Source organism: Oncorhynchus mykiss, chromosome 13, assembly GCF_057628025.1.
Source record: "Oncorhynchus mykiss isolate SJ-2025 chromosome 13, ASM5762802v1, whole genome shotgun sequence".
NCBI lineage: Eukaryota > Metazoa > Chordata > Actinopteri > Salmoniformes > Salmonidae > Oncorhynchus > Oncorhynchus mykiss.
In genome coordinates this window covers 17,439,859-17,457,500 of record NC_143034.1, presented here as the reverse complement: position 1 = coordinate 17,457,500, position 17,642 = coordinate 17,439,859, and the positions used below count along the sequence as shown (strand labels likewise).

The following is a 17,642-nucleotide window of genomic DNA, read 5'->3' as shown; positions in this document are numbered from 1 at the left end:
TTGAAATGTTTGCAAATTTATTAAAAGTAAAAAACAGAAATACCTTATTTACATAAGTATTCAGACCCTTTCCTATGAGAATCGAAATTGAGCTCAGGTGCATCCTGTTTCCATTGATCATCCTTGAGATGGTTCTCCAACTTCATTGGAGTCCACCGGTGCTAAATTAAATTGATTGGACATGATTTGGAAAGGAACACACCTGTCTTCATAAGGTCCCACAGTTGACCGTGCATGTCAGAGCAAAAACCAAGCCATTAGGTCGAAGGAATTGTCCGTAGAGCTCCGAGACAGGATTGTGTCGAGGCACAGATCCGGGGAAGGTTACCAAAAAATGTCTGCAGCATTGAAGGTCGCCAAGAACACAGTGGCCTCCATCTTTTTTAAATGGAATAAGTTTGGAACCACCAAGACTCTTCCTAGATCTGGCCGCCCAGCCAAACTCAGCTATCGGGGGAGGTGACCAAGAACCCGATGGTCAACCCGATGACAGAGCTCCAGAGTTTCTCTATGAAAATGGGAAAACCTTCCAGAAGGACAATCATCTATGCAATTATCTATACAAATCAGGCCTTTATGGTAGAGTAACCAGGCGGAAGCCACTCCTCAAAAAAAGGCATGACAGCCCGCTTGGTGTTTACCAAAAGGCACATAAAAGACTCACACCATGAGAAACAAGATTCTCTGGTCTGATGAAACCAAGATTAAACTCCTTGGCCAGAATGGAGGAAACCTGGCACCATCCCGACGGTGAAGCATAGTAGTGGCAGCATCATGTTGTGGGGGTGTTTTTCAGCGGCGGGGACTGGGAGACTAGTCAGCTTTGAGGGAAGGGTGTAAGGAGAAAAGAACAGAGAGATCCTTGATGAAAACCTGCTCCAGAGCGCTCAGTACCTCTGACTGGGGCTAAGGTTCACCTTCAAGCATGACCTGAAGCACACAGCCAAGACAACGCAGGAGTGGCTTCAGGACAGGTCTCTGAATGTCCTTGAGTGGCCCGGACTTGAACCCGATCGAACATTTATTTCACCTTTATTTAACCAGGTAGGCAAGTTCTCTGGAGAGACGTGAAAATAGCTGTGCAGCAACTCTCCCCGCCCACTCTGACAGAACTTGAGAGGATATGCAGAGAAGAATGGGAGAAATTCCCCAAATACATCTGTGCCAAGTTTGTAGCGACATACCCAAGAAGACCCGAGGCTGCAATCGCTACCAAATGTATTGTGATGTCATTATGGGGTATTGTGATGTCATTATGGGGTAGTGTGTGCAGATTATGAGGGGAAAAGGATTTTATACATTTTAGAATAAGGCTGTAACGTAACAAAATGTGGAAAAGGTGAAGGGGTCTGAAGACCTCCTGAATGCACTGTATATTAATAAGCTTTCCAGCATGATTGTATTGCATTTTGTTGTATCATAGTGTATTGATTTTGTGTATTTTGTATGCTGACTTCACAAAACCTCATAAAGTTATGGTATTGTATCATTGTAGTTGGTGTACAATTAATGTAGTAGATTAGTAATAGATGACACATCGTACATAATATCACTCAAATTACTGTACACTTACTGTGGTTAAATGGTTGATACAGGTGTTCAATCTGTATCACATAATCTTCTGCTTGTCCACACCGTACACCAATGGATATTTTATCCTCTTTCCAAAAGAACTGAAAGATCATTTACAGAAGTTCAGTTATCCAGGGTTGTTTGCCTATTGGTCTATATATATGCTGTCATTGTTTTATTATTATTATTATTATTATTATTATTATTATTAGGAAAAAATGTTTTATTAATTTTTTTTTTTTTATGACAAATTCCTGGTTAATTTATTCATTCAGATTAATGTGTTACATTCATGTTATTACTTTTCAAATAGTTTTTAAATCATTGTTTTGATCTATAATAATGCACATATATAACCAAGCATTGGTTTTAACTTGATGTAGTTTTATAAAACTCACTGGATTGCCCTCAAAGACCAGACTGCCGCCTCTCAAGGTTGTGTTGAAACCGGCCAAGGACTTCATCTCACATTGCCTGTAGTTACAACAGTGAACCATTGTTTCAGTTAGCATCCCAAATGGCACCCTATTCCCTATATAGTGCACTACTTTAGACCAGGACTCTATGAGAATAGGGTTCCAGTGAGGCTGCATCCTTAGTCTTCTTTACCTTTTAAACCCGGGGTATTCACCATGCAGAGTGCACGGCATGTCTGGGGGTATGCATGTGTTGTTCAACACACACGTGATGTTACTGATGAAGTCATTGACACACTGTAGATCTTTGAGAAACAGAGACAGAGAGAGAGTGAGAGAGAGGCAGAGAGATAGAGAGAGAGAGAGAGGCAGAGAGATAGAGAGAGAGAGAGAGAGAGAGAGAGAGAGAGAGAGAGAGAGAGAGAGAGAAAGAGGCAGAGAGAGAGTGAGAGAGAGGCAGAGAGATAGAGAGAGAGAGAGAGGCAGAGAGATAGAGAGAGAGAGAGAGAGAGAGAGAGAAAGAGGCAGAGAGAGAGAGAGAGAGAGAGAGAGGCAGAGAGATAGAGAGAGAGAGAGAGGCAGAGAGATAGAGAGAGAGAGAGGCAGAGAGATAGAGAGAGAGAGAGAGAGAGAGAGAGAGAGAGAGAAAGAGGCAGAGAGAGAGTGAGAGAGAGGCAGAGAGATAGAGAGAGAGTGAGAGAGAGAGAGAGGAGAGAGAGAGAGAGAGGCAGAGAGAGAGGCAGAGAGAGAGAGAGGAGAGAGAGAGAGGCAGAGAGATAGAGAGAGAGAGAGAGGCAGAGAGATAGAGAGAGAGAGAGGCAGAGAGATAGAGAGAGAGAGAGAGAGAGAGAGAGAAAGAGGCAGAGAGAGAGTGAGAGAGAGGCAGAGAGATAGAGAGAGAGTGAGAGAGAGAGAGAGGAGAGAGAGAGAGAGAGGCAGAGAGAGAGAAAGAGGCAGAGAGAGAGGGAAACAGAGAGAAATAAAAAAATAACAACAGTTTTAATATAAGGCTCTATATCATGTTTTATAAGGCTCTATATCATGTTTTACAAGACACTGTCATGTTTTTTAAGGCTCTATGTCATATTTTTAAGGATCTATGTCATGTTTTTAAGGATCTATGTCATGTTTTTAAGGATCTATGTCATGTTTTACAAGGCTCTATATCATGTTTAATCATACACACTCAAAAGTTTGGGGTCACTTAGAAATGTTCTTGTTTTTGAAAGAAAATCATTTTTTGTCCATTAAAATAACATCAGATTGATCAGTAATACAGTGTAGACATTGTTAATGTTGTAAATGACTATTGTAGCTGGAAATGGCAGATTATTTATGGAATATCTACATAGGCGTACAGAGGCCCATTATCAGCAACCATCACTCCTGTGTTCCAATGGCATGTTGTGTTAGCTAATCCAAGTTTATCATTATAGAAGGCTAATTGATCATTAGAAACCCCTTTTGCCATTATGTTAGCACAGCTGAAAACTGCTGTTCTGATTAAAGAAGCAATAAAACTGGCCTCCTTTAGACTAGTTGAGTATCTGGAGCATCAGCATTTGTGGTTTCAATTATAGGCTGAAAATGGCCAGAAACAAAGAACTTTCTTCTGAAACTCATCAGTCTATTCTTGTTCTGAGAAATGAAGGCTATTCCATGTGAGAAATTGCCAAGAAACGTAAGATCTCGTACAACGCTCTGTGTACTACTCCCTTCAAAGAACAGCGCAAACTGGCTCTAACCAGAATAGAAAGAGGAGTGGGAGGCCCCGGTGCACAACTGAGCAAGAGGACAAGTACATTAGAGTGTCTAGTTTGAGACACAGATGCCTCACAAGTCCTCAACTGGCAGCTTCATTAAACAGTACCAACAAACCACCAGTCTCAATGTCAACAGTGAAGAGGCGACTCCGGGATGCTGGCCTTCTGAAAAATAGCTTCTATCTCAAGGCCATCAGGCTGTTAAACAGCCATCACTAGCACAGAGAGGCTGCTGCCTACATACATACTTGAAATCATTGGCCACTTTAATAATTGGAATACTAGTCACTTTAATAATGTTTCATATCTTGCATTACTCATCTCATATGTACAGCATATACTGTATTCTATACTATCTATTGCATCTTGCCAATGCAGCTCTGTCGTTGCTCATCCATATATTTATATGTATATATTCTTATTCCATTCCTTTACTTAGATTTGTGTGTATTAGGTATCTGTTGTGGAATTGTTAGATATTACTTGTTTGCTGCACTGTCAGAACTAGAAGCACAAGCATTTTGCTACACTCCCAATAACATCTGCTAACCATCTGTATGTGACCAATACAATTTGTTTTGATTTGAGTTACTGCAAGTCATAAAGAGGAGCTGCCTCCACTATTCCAGCACCATTTCAACTTCAACATCATCAAATCACCTCTGCTTCGTCTAATAAAGTGACAACTAAAATATAACCCCCCCAAAAATGTGTCCAATCAACATAAGCTAAATATGTGGCTGTCCATGGTTCTGATTTATGTGTGCATGCATGTGCGTTCGTACAAGTAGAAAAACATGTTGACTCACTCTACTTGTAGAGAAACACCAATGCCATCCTCCTCTCTTTCACGTTGAAACAGTACAAGCTTATTTACAGTACAAGCTTATTTTTTTGTTCTAGGCTACCTGGCTAAAATGCTTGCTTGAACTTCCATCCTCTCAGGCCAGGGGCACAACAACGTATGAATTAATGGTTGGATCGGAATTGCTTTTGGCCAATACAGAGAATTAAGTAAATCCACAAGTCCAAATCCCTACCTCCATCAATGGCTAATTTAGGAAAGGGACACTGGAGGACAACAACAACACACACAACAATTCAGTTGTTTCTGTTAATGATGTTTACTCTCAACGTGTTTTGATAGGAGAGACGCCAAATCCAAGCTGATATCCAAGCTGATATGACACCATACATTATTTACCATTCATTTCTATTAGGCACAAAATAATCACACGTTTGTAGAGTCACAAGCTTGATGTAATCATTGCATGCTATGAATATGGGACCAAATACTAAACTTTTTACTACTTTAACACACATTAAAGAACTTTTGGTCCCCTAAAACAGGTAGACTATGCACAAAAAGTGCTGTCATTTCTAAAAAGGTTCACCTGATATGGATGTAAATACACTCAAAATAAAGCTGACAGTCTGCACTTTAACCTCAAAGTCATTCTACATGTGTTGTAATGCATTGTGAAGGGTATTGATGACTTACAGGACTGTGGTTGGCTGGAGCAGGTTAGTAGGGGGAGGAGCAGGATGACATAGAGACACCATAGAACCTTCATTATGACTTCTTCCTGGTCCTTTTTCTCATTCTAGAACACAGTAGGAGACATGACCTTAGCAACAAATGGTACCCTATTTCTTATATAGGGCACTACTTTTGACCAGGGCTCATTTAACTCTGGTCAAAAGTAGTGAACAATGTAGGGAATAGGGTGACATTTGGGATGGAAGAAAGCCTGAAGCATGAGAAGAAAAAGTGCAACTTTCTATGTCTGTCTGCGTGGTGTGTTTTTTCCATGAAAGTAGATCAAGTGTTATCAGTTTAAGCGTAGCCACACACGCATACACACACACAGTGAAAGCCACAGAAACTGAACAGGTGTGCAAGTGGGAGAGGGATCCATACATCCTCATTTACAGAATAGAAACTTATTAGGTCACATAAGGTGAAATACATGTCAGATATAATTAACATCTGGTGAATACGAAGTAACATCTGTTTTACTGTTGCATATCACTAGACATGAAGGTTATTTGTATAAAACATATCACTAGACATGAAGGTTATTTGTGTAAAACATATCACTAGACATGAAGGTTATTTGTGTAAAACATATCACTAGACATGAAGGTTATTTGTATAAAACATATCACTAGACATGAAGGTTATTTGTGTAAAACATATCACTAGACATGAAGGTTATTTGTGTAAAACATATCACTAGACATGAAGGTTATTTGTGTAAAACATATCACTAGACATGAAGGTTATTTGTGTAAAACATATCACTAGACATGAAGGTTATTTGTGTAAAACATATCACTAGACATGAAGGTTATTTGTGTAAAACATATCACTAGACATGAAGGTTATTTGTGTAAAACATCTTATCAACAAAGTTGCATTTGTTTAAACCGTTCTTACACACTGGTATGCCAGAAACAAGCCAAGCACACACTTAAACACTGTAAACCCATTTAGTAGGTTATTCAAATTTGCATAGCATTTTAGGTGCATTTCAAACATTTCCATGTTTTTAATATTGCAGATATTTTGTCTCTTACCTTTAGATATTGAACGGCCCAAGCTGGGTAGCTGGATGAGTTGTGATGGAACTAATTAAAAAACATGGAAAGGGTTGGATGAAGGATGATAGCTCTACTGATGGTGTTACTAACTATGGTATTACTCCAACTCTAGTGAGTCTGTCTGTCTGTCTGACCATCTCTCTCTCTCTCTCTCTCTCTCTCTCTCTCTCTCTCTCTCTCTCTCTCTCTCTCTCTCTCTCTCTCTCTCTCTCTCTCTCTCTCTCTCTCTCTCTCTCTCTCTCTCTCTCTCTCTCTCTCTCTCTCTCTCTCTCTCTCTCTCTCTCTCTCTCTCTCTCTCTCTCTCTCTCTCTCTCTCTCTCTCTCTCTCTCTCTCTCTCTCTCTCTCTCTCTCTCTCTCTCCCCTCCCTCCCTCCCTCCCTCCCTCCCTCCCTCCCTCCCTCCCAATTTCAGTGTGTCAATCATAATCAAGATGATCATCCTACCAACGACCAGCATCTCTCTGTGACACGTTCTAACACACTCAGGTTCTAGAAATATACACTTAGCCACACACTATACTATCACCTAAAGACGTTTCCAGAACCATGGCCAGAGATGCAACAGTTGAACCATGCTACTCATCTGAGACACTGTTGTCCTTTGACAGTCACTATTGCTATTATTGATATCTCTGTATATTATTGTCAGGGCCTGTATTCATAAAGCATTTCAGAGTAGAAGTACCGATCTAGGATCAGTTTAGCCTTTTAGATCATAATATATAAGATTACATGGACAAGGGGACCTGATCCCAGATCAATAAAGCATCTCAGAGTAGAAGTGCTGATCTAGGATCAGTTTTGCCTTTTAGATCAGATATATATATATATATACAGTAGTTCCGATAGCTGTACATGGGCAGTGTGCTGTTTGCTACCATTCTCTCATGTGTTTTTTTTTAGTAAAAGGTCACTGTGGTTAGAGAGACATGTTATGTTCAGTCTGAGGTGTGAAGTTTCCACTCCTTTAAAAAAAAAAAAACCCACCTAAAAACAACCATCTAACAGGTATAAGATGTGTTGACTGGGCGAAGAAAAAGAAGGCTCATAATAATGCCTGGAATGGAGTTCAAGGAATCAGTGTGTTAGATGTGTTTGATACCCTTCCATTAATTCTGTTCCAGCCATTACTAGGAGTCCGTCCTCCAATTTAAAGTGCCACCAGCCACCACTGGTTTCTGTACATTGTTAGCTGTGAAGCCTTGTGATGTCGTGTTCACTGTCGTGTTCACTGTTCACTTTCCAGCCCTAACCTGGTAGCCTGGTCCCAGATCAAAGCTTTCCAGCCTTAACCTGGTAGCCTGGTCCCAGATTAAAGCTTTCCTGCCTTAACCTGATATTCTGGTCCCAGATCAGGGCTTTTCCTGTCTTAACCTGATATCCTGGTCCCAGATCAGGGCTTTTCCTGTCTTAACCCGGTAGCCTGGTCCCAGATCAAAGCTTTCCTGCCTTAACCTGATATCCTGGTCCCAGATCAGGGCTTTTCCTGTCTTAACCTGGTAGCCTGGTCCCAGATCAAAGCTTTCCTGCCTTAACCTGGTAGCCTGGTCCCAGATCAGGGCTTTTCCTGTCTTAACCTGGTAGCCTGGTCCCAGATCAAAGCTTTCCTGCCTTAACCTGATATCCTGGTCCCAGAGCAGGGCTTTTCCTGTCTTAACCTGGTAGCCTGGTCTCAGATCAGGGCTTTTCCTGTCTTAACCTGATATCCTGGTCCCAGATCAGGGCTTTTCCTGTCTTAACCTGATAGCCTGATCCCGGATCAGGGCATTCCTGCTATAACATGTTAGCCTGATCCCAGATCAGGGCTTTCCAGCCGTAACCTGAAAGCAGAGAACATACACACACACACATGCATTGCCCACGCAAGCTCGAACACAAGTGCAGTCTTCATGCAAGCTAACACACACACACATATTGTGCATGCACACACACACACACACACACGGGCTACAGGTAAGAAAACCACAACGTCCTCGTTTCCCAGAATGTTTACAAGCTGTTTCCAATAACAAACAAACCTCAAACCACTAACACCCCCGTCCCCTGTTCCTCTCTTCTCTACCTCTCTTCTCATCCTCTCCCAAACTAAACCTCATACTAAAACCCCCTCCCTTCTTCTTCTTATGTACACCTCTCACCTCACCCTCCCTATCACTCTCTGACTTCCTTTCTACCAACGCTCACTCCCTGACTCTCCCCTCCTCCCCCTCCCTATCTTCTTTCTGACTTCCCCCTCCCTATCTTCTCTCTGATTCCCCCCTCCCTATCTTCTCTCTGATTCCCCCCTCCCTATCTTCTCTCTGATTCCCCCCTCCCTATCTTCTCTCTGACTCCCCTCTCCCTATCTTCTTTCTGACTCCGCCCTCCCTATCTTCTCTCTGACTCCCCCCTCCCTATCTTCTCTCTGACTCCCCCCTCCCTATCTTCTCTCTGATTCCCCCCTCCCTATCTTCTCTCTGATTCCCCCCTCCCTATCTTCTCTCTGATTCCCCCCTCCCTATCTTCTCTCTGACTCCCCTCTCCCTATCTTCTTTCTGACTCCGCCCTCCCTATCTTCTCTCTGACTCCCCCCTCCCTATCTTCTCTCTGACTCCCCCCTCCCTATCTTCTCTCTGACTCCCCCCTCCCTATCTTCTTTCTGACTCCCCCTCCCTATCTTCTCTCTGACTCCCCCCTCCCTATCTTCTCTCTGACTCCCCCCTCCCTATCTTCTCTCTGACTCCCCCCTCCCTATCTTCTCTCTGACTCCCCCCTCCCTATCTTCTCTCTGACTCCCCCCTCCCTATCTTCTCTCTGACTCCCCCCTCCCTATCTTCTCTCTGATTCCCCCCTCCCTATCTTCTTTCTGACTCCCCCCTCCCTATCTTCTCTCTGACTTCTTTTCCACCAACGCTCACTCCCTGACTCTCCCCTCCTCCCCCTCTTCTCTGACTTCCTTTCCACCAACGCTCACTCCCTGACTCTCCCCTCCTCCCCCTCACCCTCCCTATCTTCTCTCTGACGTCCTTTCCACCAACGCTCACTCCCTGACTCTCCCCTCCTCCCCCTCACCCTCCCCATCTTCTCTCTGACTCTCCCCTCCTCCCCCTCACCCTCCCTATCTTCTCTCTGACTTCCTTTCCACCAACACTCTCTCCCCGCCTCCCCCTTCACCTCCCCCTCTTGTCTTTGACTTCCTCTGTACCTGTGGCTGGGTGTGTACATCCTGTCCTACTTAAACACTGGACCAAATCAACCCCTAGGCTACATTCTAACTGGCACCCTTATTCCCTATATAGTGCACTATATACCCTAGAGGCCCTGGTTAAAAGTAGTACACAATAAAAGGAATAGGGTGCCATTAGGAACACACTCCAAAGCCCCTCCACAATGAGGACAACGGTCTCCAGTTCAACTCTACTGGGAGCCCACAAGGTGTGCAGGGTTTTGCTCCATTTCTATTTGAACATCCTGTCCTAGTAAACCCAGGCCCAGATCAGCTCCTAGCCCCCTCTATAATAAAGCCCTAATCAACCCATAGCCCCCTCTATAATAAAGCCCTAATCAACCTATAGCCCATTCTATAATAAAGCCCTAATCAACCCATAGCCCACTCTATAATAAAGCCCTAATCAACCCATAGCCCACTCTATAATAAAGCCCTAATCAACCCATAGCCCATTCTATAATAAAGCCCTAATCAACCCATAGCCCACTCTATAATAAAGCCCTAATCAACCTATAGCCCATTCTATAATAAAGCCCTAATCAACCCATAGCCCACTCTATAATAAAGCCCTAATCAACCCATAGCCCACTCTATAATAAAGCCCTAATCAACCCATAGCCCACTCTATAATAAAGCCCTAATCAACCCATAGCCCACTCTATAATAAAGCCCTAATCAACACATAGCCCACTCTATAATGAAGCCCTAATCAACCCATAGCCCACTCTATAATAAAGCCCTAATCAACCCATAGCCCACTCTATAATAAAGCCCTAATCAACCCATAGCCCCCTCTATAATAAAGCCCTAATCAACCCATAGCCCACTCTATAATAAAGCCATAATCAACCCATAGCCCACTATAATAAAGCCCTAATCAACCCATAGCCCACTCTATAATAAAGCCCTAATCAACCCATAGCCCACTCTATAATAAAGCCCTAATCAAAACCTAGCCCACTCCGTAATGAAGCCCTAATCAACCCTTGCTCCATTTCTATTTGAACATCCTGTCCTAGTAAACCCAGGCCCAGATCAGCTCCTAGCCCCCTCTATAATAAAGCCCTAATCAACCCATAGCCCCCTCTATAATAAAGCCCTAATCAACCTATAGCCCATTCTATAATAAAGCACTAATCAACCCATAGCCCACTCTATAATAAAGCCCTAATCAACCCATAGCCCACTCTATAATAAAGCCCTAATCAACCCATAGCCCATTCTATAATAAAGCCCTAATCAACCCATAGCCCACTCTATAATAAAGCCCTAATCAACCTATAGCCCATTCTATAATAAAGCCCTAATCAACCCATAGCCCACTCTATAATAAAGCCCTAATCAACCCATAGCCCACTCTATAATAAAGCCCTAATCAACCCATAGCCCATTCTATAATAAAGCCCTAATCAACCCATAGCCCACTCTATAATAAAGCCCTAATCAACCCATAGCCCACTCTATAATAAAGCCCTAATCAACACATAGCCCACTCTATAATGAAGCCCTAATCAACCCATAGCCCACTCTATAATAAAGCCCTAATCAACCCATAGCCCACTCTATAATAAAGCCCTAATCAACCCATAGCCCCCTCTATAATAAAGCCCTAATCAACCCATAGCCCACTCTATAATAAAGCCCTAATCAACCCATAGCCCACTATAATAAAGCCCTAATCAACCCATAGCCCACTCTACAATAAAGCCCTAATCAACCCATAGCCCACTCTATAATAAAGCCCTAATCAAAACCTAGCCCACTCCGTAATGAAGCCCTAATCAGCTCCTAGCCCCCTCCATAATGAAGTCCTAGTCAGCTCCTAGCCCCCTCCATAATGAAGCTCTAATCAGCTCCTAGCCCCCTCCATAATGAAGCCATAATCAGCTCCTAACCCCCTCCATAATGAAGCCCTAATCAGCTCCTAGCCCCCTCCATAATGAACATCTAATCAGCTCCTAGCCCCCTCCATAATGAAGCCCTAATCAGCTCCTAGCCCCTCCATAATGAACATCTAATCAGCTCCTAGCCCCCTCCATAATGAAGCCCTAATTAGCTCCTAGCCCCCTCCATAATGAAACTTGAATCAGCTCCTAGCCCCCTCCATAATGAAGCCCTAATCAGCTCCTAGCCCCCTACATAATGAAGCCCTAATTAGCTCCTAGCCCCCTCCATAATGAAAATTGAATCAGCTCCTAGCCCCCTCCATAATGAAGCCATATTCAGCCACTAGTCACCTACATAATGAAGCCCTAATTAGCTCCTAGCCCCCTCCATAATGAAAATTGAACCAGCTCCTAGCCCTCTCCATAATGAAGATTGAATCAGCTCCTAGCCCCCTCCATAATGAAGATTGAATCAGCTCCTAGCCCTCGCCATAATGAAGTCCTTATCAGCTCCTAGCCCCCTCCATAATGAAGTCCTAATCAGCTCCTAGCCCCCTCCATAATGAAGTCCTAATCAGCTCCTAGCCCCCTCCATAATGAAACCCTAATCAGCTCCTAGCCCCCTCCATAATGAAACCCTAATCAGCTCCTAGCCCCCTCCATAATGAAGTCCTAATCAGCTCCTAGCCCCCTCCATAATGAAACCCTAATCAGCTCCTAGCCCCCTCCATAATGAAGTCCTAATCAGCACCTAGCCCCCTCCATAATGAAATCCTAATCAGCTCCTAGCCCCCTCCATAATGAAGTCCTTATCAGCTCCTAGCCCCCTCCATAATGAAGCCCTAATCAGCTCCTAGCCCCCTCCATAATGAAGCCCTAATCAGCTCCTAGCCCCCTCCACAATGAAGCTCTAATCAGCTCCTAGCCCCCTCCATAATGAAGATTGAATCAGCTCCTAGCCCCCTCCACAATGAAGCTCGAATCAGCTCCTAGCCCCCTCCATAATGAAACCCTAATCAGCTTCTAGCCCTCTCCATAATGAAGATTGAATCAGCTCCTAGCCCCCTCCATAATGAAGCTCTAATCAGCTCCTAGCCCCCTCCATAATGAAGATTGAATCAGCTCCTAGCCCCCTCCATAATGAAACCCTAATCAGCTTCTAGCCCCCTCCATAATGAAGATTGAATCAGCTCCTAGCCCCCTCCATAATGAAACCCTAATCAGCTTCTAGCCCTCTCCATAATGAAGCCCTAATCAGCTCCTAGCCCCCTCCACAATGAAGCTCTAATCAGCTCCTAGCCCCCTCCATAATGAAGATTGAATCAGCTCCTAGTCCCCTCCATAATGAAAATCTAATTAGCTCCTAGCCCCCTCCATAATGAAGATTGAATCAGCTCCTAGCCCCCTCTATAATGAAACTCTAATTAGCTCCTAGCCCCCTACACAAAGACTCCCTAATCAGCCCCTAACCTCTTCCACAATGAGGACAGTGGTCTTCAACCTTGATTCTAGAGATCTAAAGGGTGTGCAGGGTTTTGGTGCAGCCCAGCACTAACACAGAACAAAGCCTGGGCTTCTCTGGGCCCAGGATGGAAGAATCCTTTCCTAGCACATAGCCTAGACACATTTCATCAGCCCCAAGGGATGGGAGAGGTGTGTGCAATATTGTAACAGCTTCGTTCTCTGTGAGTCTCTCAAGTGATAATAGTCATCCTCATCATCATCATCATCACTACCGTGATCATGACCTTAACGGTGTAATACTGTGTCTTCCAAATGATCACACTCAGACCCACACATGGCCACACACACAGGCAGAGGAGCTTTTCTTGCTTGAACAACACATGGAATCCATAACCAACACATCATAGATGTAGGATCTTCATTTGAGACAGTTTTCTATAGCAGGAAAATGATCCTGCAGCAACTGGAAATGTGAATTATTATGTGGATTATAGTTATAGTTATGTGGATTATGGATATTTGTTGTAGGGGCTGATATATTTTTCGATAGGGCAAATCAAGTCTGACATTTTCAATTGGAAATTACAAGCGTTAGAAGCCTTATTGAGCCTTGATTACACTACAAGTTTGGATTTTCTACTGTGCAGGAAAATTCTAAGCAACAAAAGAGTGATCAAATTAAGATCCTACATCTGTATATGAATATTCAAAGAGACTCTTACCTTACTGTAAAGTGGACCTTCTTGTAGTCTCAGAAACACCGGCTTCTCAATGCTCTACGGTTGAGTTACGTTTCACTCTGAACTGAAGGACAAGTGCTTAATGATGAATCAGTTTCTTGTCTCACCAGATGATTCAAACCCATTAATGACGAGAAAAACATCTGCCTGCCTTCTCTGAAAAGTAAAGGAGTGAACAGAAAAGAGATTACTGACAGAAAAGGGATTTCTGTGGCTTCAGTTAGTTTCAACTGAAACCACACACACACACACACACACGTCATCAACGCTGCGATCTGTACTTTTCAGAATCGGGGGTTAAATCAAAAATATTAGATTTTTCAGTTGTTCTTCTTTCGGTCTCTGTTCTTGTTCCCTTTTTCTAAAGAATATGACTTTGGTTACTGTGAAATGTTGAGATGATGCAAAGTGTCACATTAGAACATGTTCTGTTTTTATTCCTTTCTGGAAATAACAGGAGCAAAACCTTTCAAAGTGCCGTGTGTGGCGAGTGAGGTAGTGAAAGAGAGAGACAGAGACCAAATACGATGTTTTGCTGCCCTCAGCTGGACAAAGTGTGACTAGAGTATGGCCTTGGTGTAACAAGCAGTTGATTTTCACAGCCGCTTTTCACCTCCACAAGCAGCTACGAAAGGAGACTATTTAGCATGTACTGAACAGTCTTCTTTCAACCGTGTCCAGATGCTTTATTCATATAGAAAAAGGATAAAGAGGTATAATAGTTATTAGATACAAACAAAAACTCAGCCATGTTCTTAACCAATTAAAGATCACTGATTACAATACACACCATCAGGAAGAGGTTTTTAGGGGTGGGGGTATTTTCCTCCCTGTTCTGCTGACTAGTATTTGTCTCTGCTCATAAAGGACTAAGGCACTAATTTGGTGGTAAAAAAAACAAATAATCCTAAATGTTTTATTTTTACGAGTATTATTTTTTAAAATGTGATTCATCAGGGGGCGCTGAAGCACACCCAGCATCCTTACTTCCTGCTGCTATGCATACCACGTGTTTATTCCACATGAAGTACATTCCTATCACTACGGAATGTCTTCCGGTTTAAAGTGTGTGTGTGTGTGTGTGTGTTTCCGTCTGTGTCTGTGTGACCGGTGGGTGGGTCCACTCGGCCATCCTGTATCTCTGCTGAACAGTGGGTGGGTCTGGTCCAAACGTAGAGACAGATAACAGACTGAACGCGTTCATCTGATGATCATAAACACACAGACACACAGATTCAACAAAGAAATGAGGATGAGTCAACTATTATTTCACAAGGATATGATTTTCCTTGGAGAACTCTGAATGCAGACATGGAAGAACTTCCTGAAATGACTTTGTCCATTTACTGGACAAGTTTCGTAGGTGGGAACAGGATCCTACAGTTGATGGTCAAACTGTAACGTTACACTTACTAAAATACACTATTTACACCCCTTTAAATGAGTGGATTCAGCTATTTTAGTGATGCCTATTGCTGACAGGTATATAAAATCACAGACATGCAATCTCCATGCCCAGGATTTTGGAATGAGATGTGTGAATGATAAGGCTAATGAAAGAATGACTCCAACTGATCATCACCAACCCCCTCTAGTCCAAACAGTAGGATACAGTAACCCCCAGACACTGGCCAGTTTTACATTGATCCTTTAGAATTTGAGCCTACGGGGGTAAGCCAGTTTCTAACTATTGTCCAATCACTCTGTCTCATCCAAACAAACACTAATTTTTTTAGTCAGTTAAGAACAAATTCTTATTTTCAATGACGGCCTAGTGACGTGCCTGTTCAGAACGACAGATTTGTACCTTGTCAGCTTGGGGATTTGAACTTACAACCTTTCGGTTACTAGTCCAACGCTCTAACCACTAGGCTACCCTGCCTCCCCAATGTTCAGCGGGTACCTCTACATTGATGTAGATACAGTATCTATGTTGGCGCTTCCTTTAGTTCAGCGGGTACCTCTACATTGATGTAGATACAGTATCTATGTTGGCCTGGATCTGGATCTGGTTTCACCAACCCAAACACTTCAGTGGAGTTGAAGTAGTGAGATACTGTAGATCTGAGCCATTCACTCACCTTCAAACCTGAGACAGACAGAGGAAAAAGAGAGAGGGGGGGGGGGGGCAGAGAGAGAGGAAGGGGGGAGTGAGAGAGACACATGTATATTCTGTAGTTTGATTGTCAGTATTTAAATTGTAAAGAAAAAACAATACGACAATACAGAGACTGCAATGCATGTGTGTGTGTGTGTGTGTGTGTGTGTGTGTGTGTGTGTGTGTGTGTGTGTGTGTGTGTGTGTGTGTGCACAACTAGCTCTCACAGTCTCACGTCAGAATTAGACGTTCATACATTTTTCTTGAATGTCAAATTTCAAAGTGTTTACGGTTAAGGTTAGGCATCAACTCCGTAATGGTTATGGGTTGGGTAAAGGGTTGGGATAGGCGTCTCCAGTACCCACATCCTGTACCCTGGTGGGAGGGGGAGAGACTTACAGGCATGTTACATATCAGATAGCCAATCGTAGCTTGTGTGTGTGTGTGTGTGTGTGTGTGTGTGTGTGTGTGTGTGTGTGTGTGTGTGTGTGTGTGGTCTGGGCTGCTCGCAAGCGTGTCTGTGTCCCACATTATTATTCCACAATCCCCTGCTCACCCAGGAAGTACCAGACCAGACGGATGATGATGGTGACGATAGTGAGGCTAGGAGTGGTGAGGCTAGGAGTGGTGAGGCTAGGAGTGGTGAGGCTAGGAGTGGTGAGGCTACGAGTGGTGAGGCTAGGAGTGGTGAGGCTAGGAGTGGTGAGGCTAGGAGTGGTGAGGCTAGGAGTGGTGAGGCTAGGAGACACCTATAGGGTCATCTAGAAGTTTTAGAGGACGTCACAGAGGTCTCGTTACCAGCCTGAAAGGAACATCAACAACACTAACACCACCACACAACCCCCCACACACACAATGCTCCCTAACTGTAAACAACATCAACAACAACACCACCACACAACCCCCCCCCACACACAATGCTCCCTAACTGTAAACAACATCAACAACACCACCACACAACCCCCCCCCCACACACACACAATGCTCCCTAACTGTAAACAACATCAACAACACCACCACACAAACCCCCCACACACACAATGCTCCCTAACTGTAAACAACATCAACAACAACAACACCACCACCACACAACCCCCCCCCCCACACACACACACAATGCTCCCTAACTGTAAACAACATCAACAACACCACCACACAAACCCCCCACACACACAATGCTCCCTAACTGTAAACAACATCAACAACAACACCACCACCACACAACCCCCCCCCCCACACACACACACAATGCTCCCTAACTGTAAACAACATCAACAACAACACCACCACACAACCCCCCACACACACAATGCTCCCTAACTGCAAAGAACATCAACACCACTACACAAACCCACACACACACACACAATGCTCCCTAACTGTAAAGAACATAATCAACAACAACAACACCACACAACCCCCCCCCACACACACAATGCTCCCTAACTGTAAAGAACATAAACAACAACAACACCACCACCACACAAACCCACACACACAATGCTCCCTAACTGTAAAGAACATCATCAACAACAACACCACACAACCCCCCCCACACACACAATGCTCCCTAACTGTAAAGAACATAAACAACAACAACACCACCACTACACAAACCCACACACACACACAATGCTCCCTAACTGTAAAGAACATTAACAACAACAACACCACCACCACACAAACCCACACACACACACAATGCTCCCTAACTGTAAAGAACATAATCAACAACAACACCACACGAACCCACACACACACAATGCTCCCTAACTGTAAAGAACATCAACAACAACAACACCACCACCACACAATGCTCCTTAACTGTAAAGAACATCAACACCACTACACAAACCCACACACAATGCTCCCTAACAGCTGGCATCAGAGTT

General features: G+C 43.6%; 1 protein-coding gene across 1 annotated transcript in view; it reads right to left on the bottom strand.

The window, feature by feature from the left end:
* The window catches only part of LOC110495071 (interleukin-2 receptor subunit beta-like), a 53,295-nt gene that overhangs the window by 9,750 nt on the left and 25,903 nt on the right, over positions 1 to 17,642 (bottom strand). The window contains exons 2-6 of the mRNA XM_090195523.1: positions 6,332 to 6,382; positions 5,253 to 5,355; positions 2,182 to 2,293; positions 1,971 to 2,046; positions 1,574 to 1,673 (exon numbers count right to left, since the gene is read on the bottom strand). Of these exons, the coding sequence (XP_090051649.1) occupies positions 1,574 to 1,673; positions 1,971 to 2,046; positions 2,182 to 2,293; positions 5,253 to 5,325 (361 nt within the window). The 5' untranslated portion in view covers positions 5,326 to 5,355; positions 6,332 to 6,382. The remainder of the gene's footprint in view (positions 1 to 1,573; positions 1,674 to 1,970; positions 2,047 to 2,181; positions 2,294 to 5,252; positions 5,356 to 6,331; positions 6,383 to 17,642) is intronic.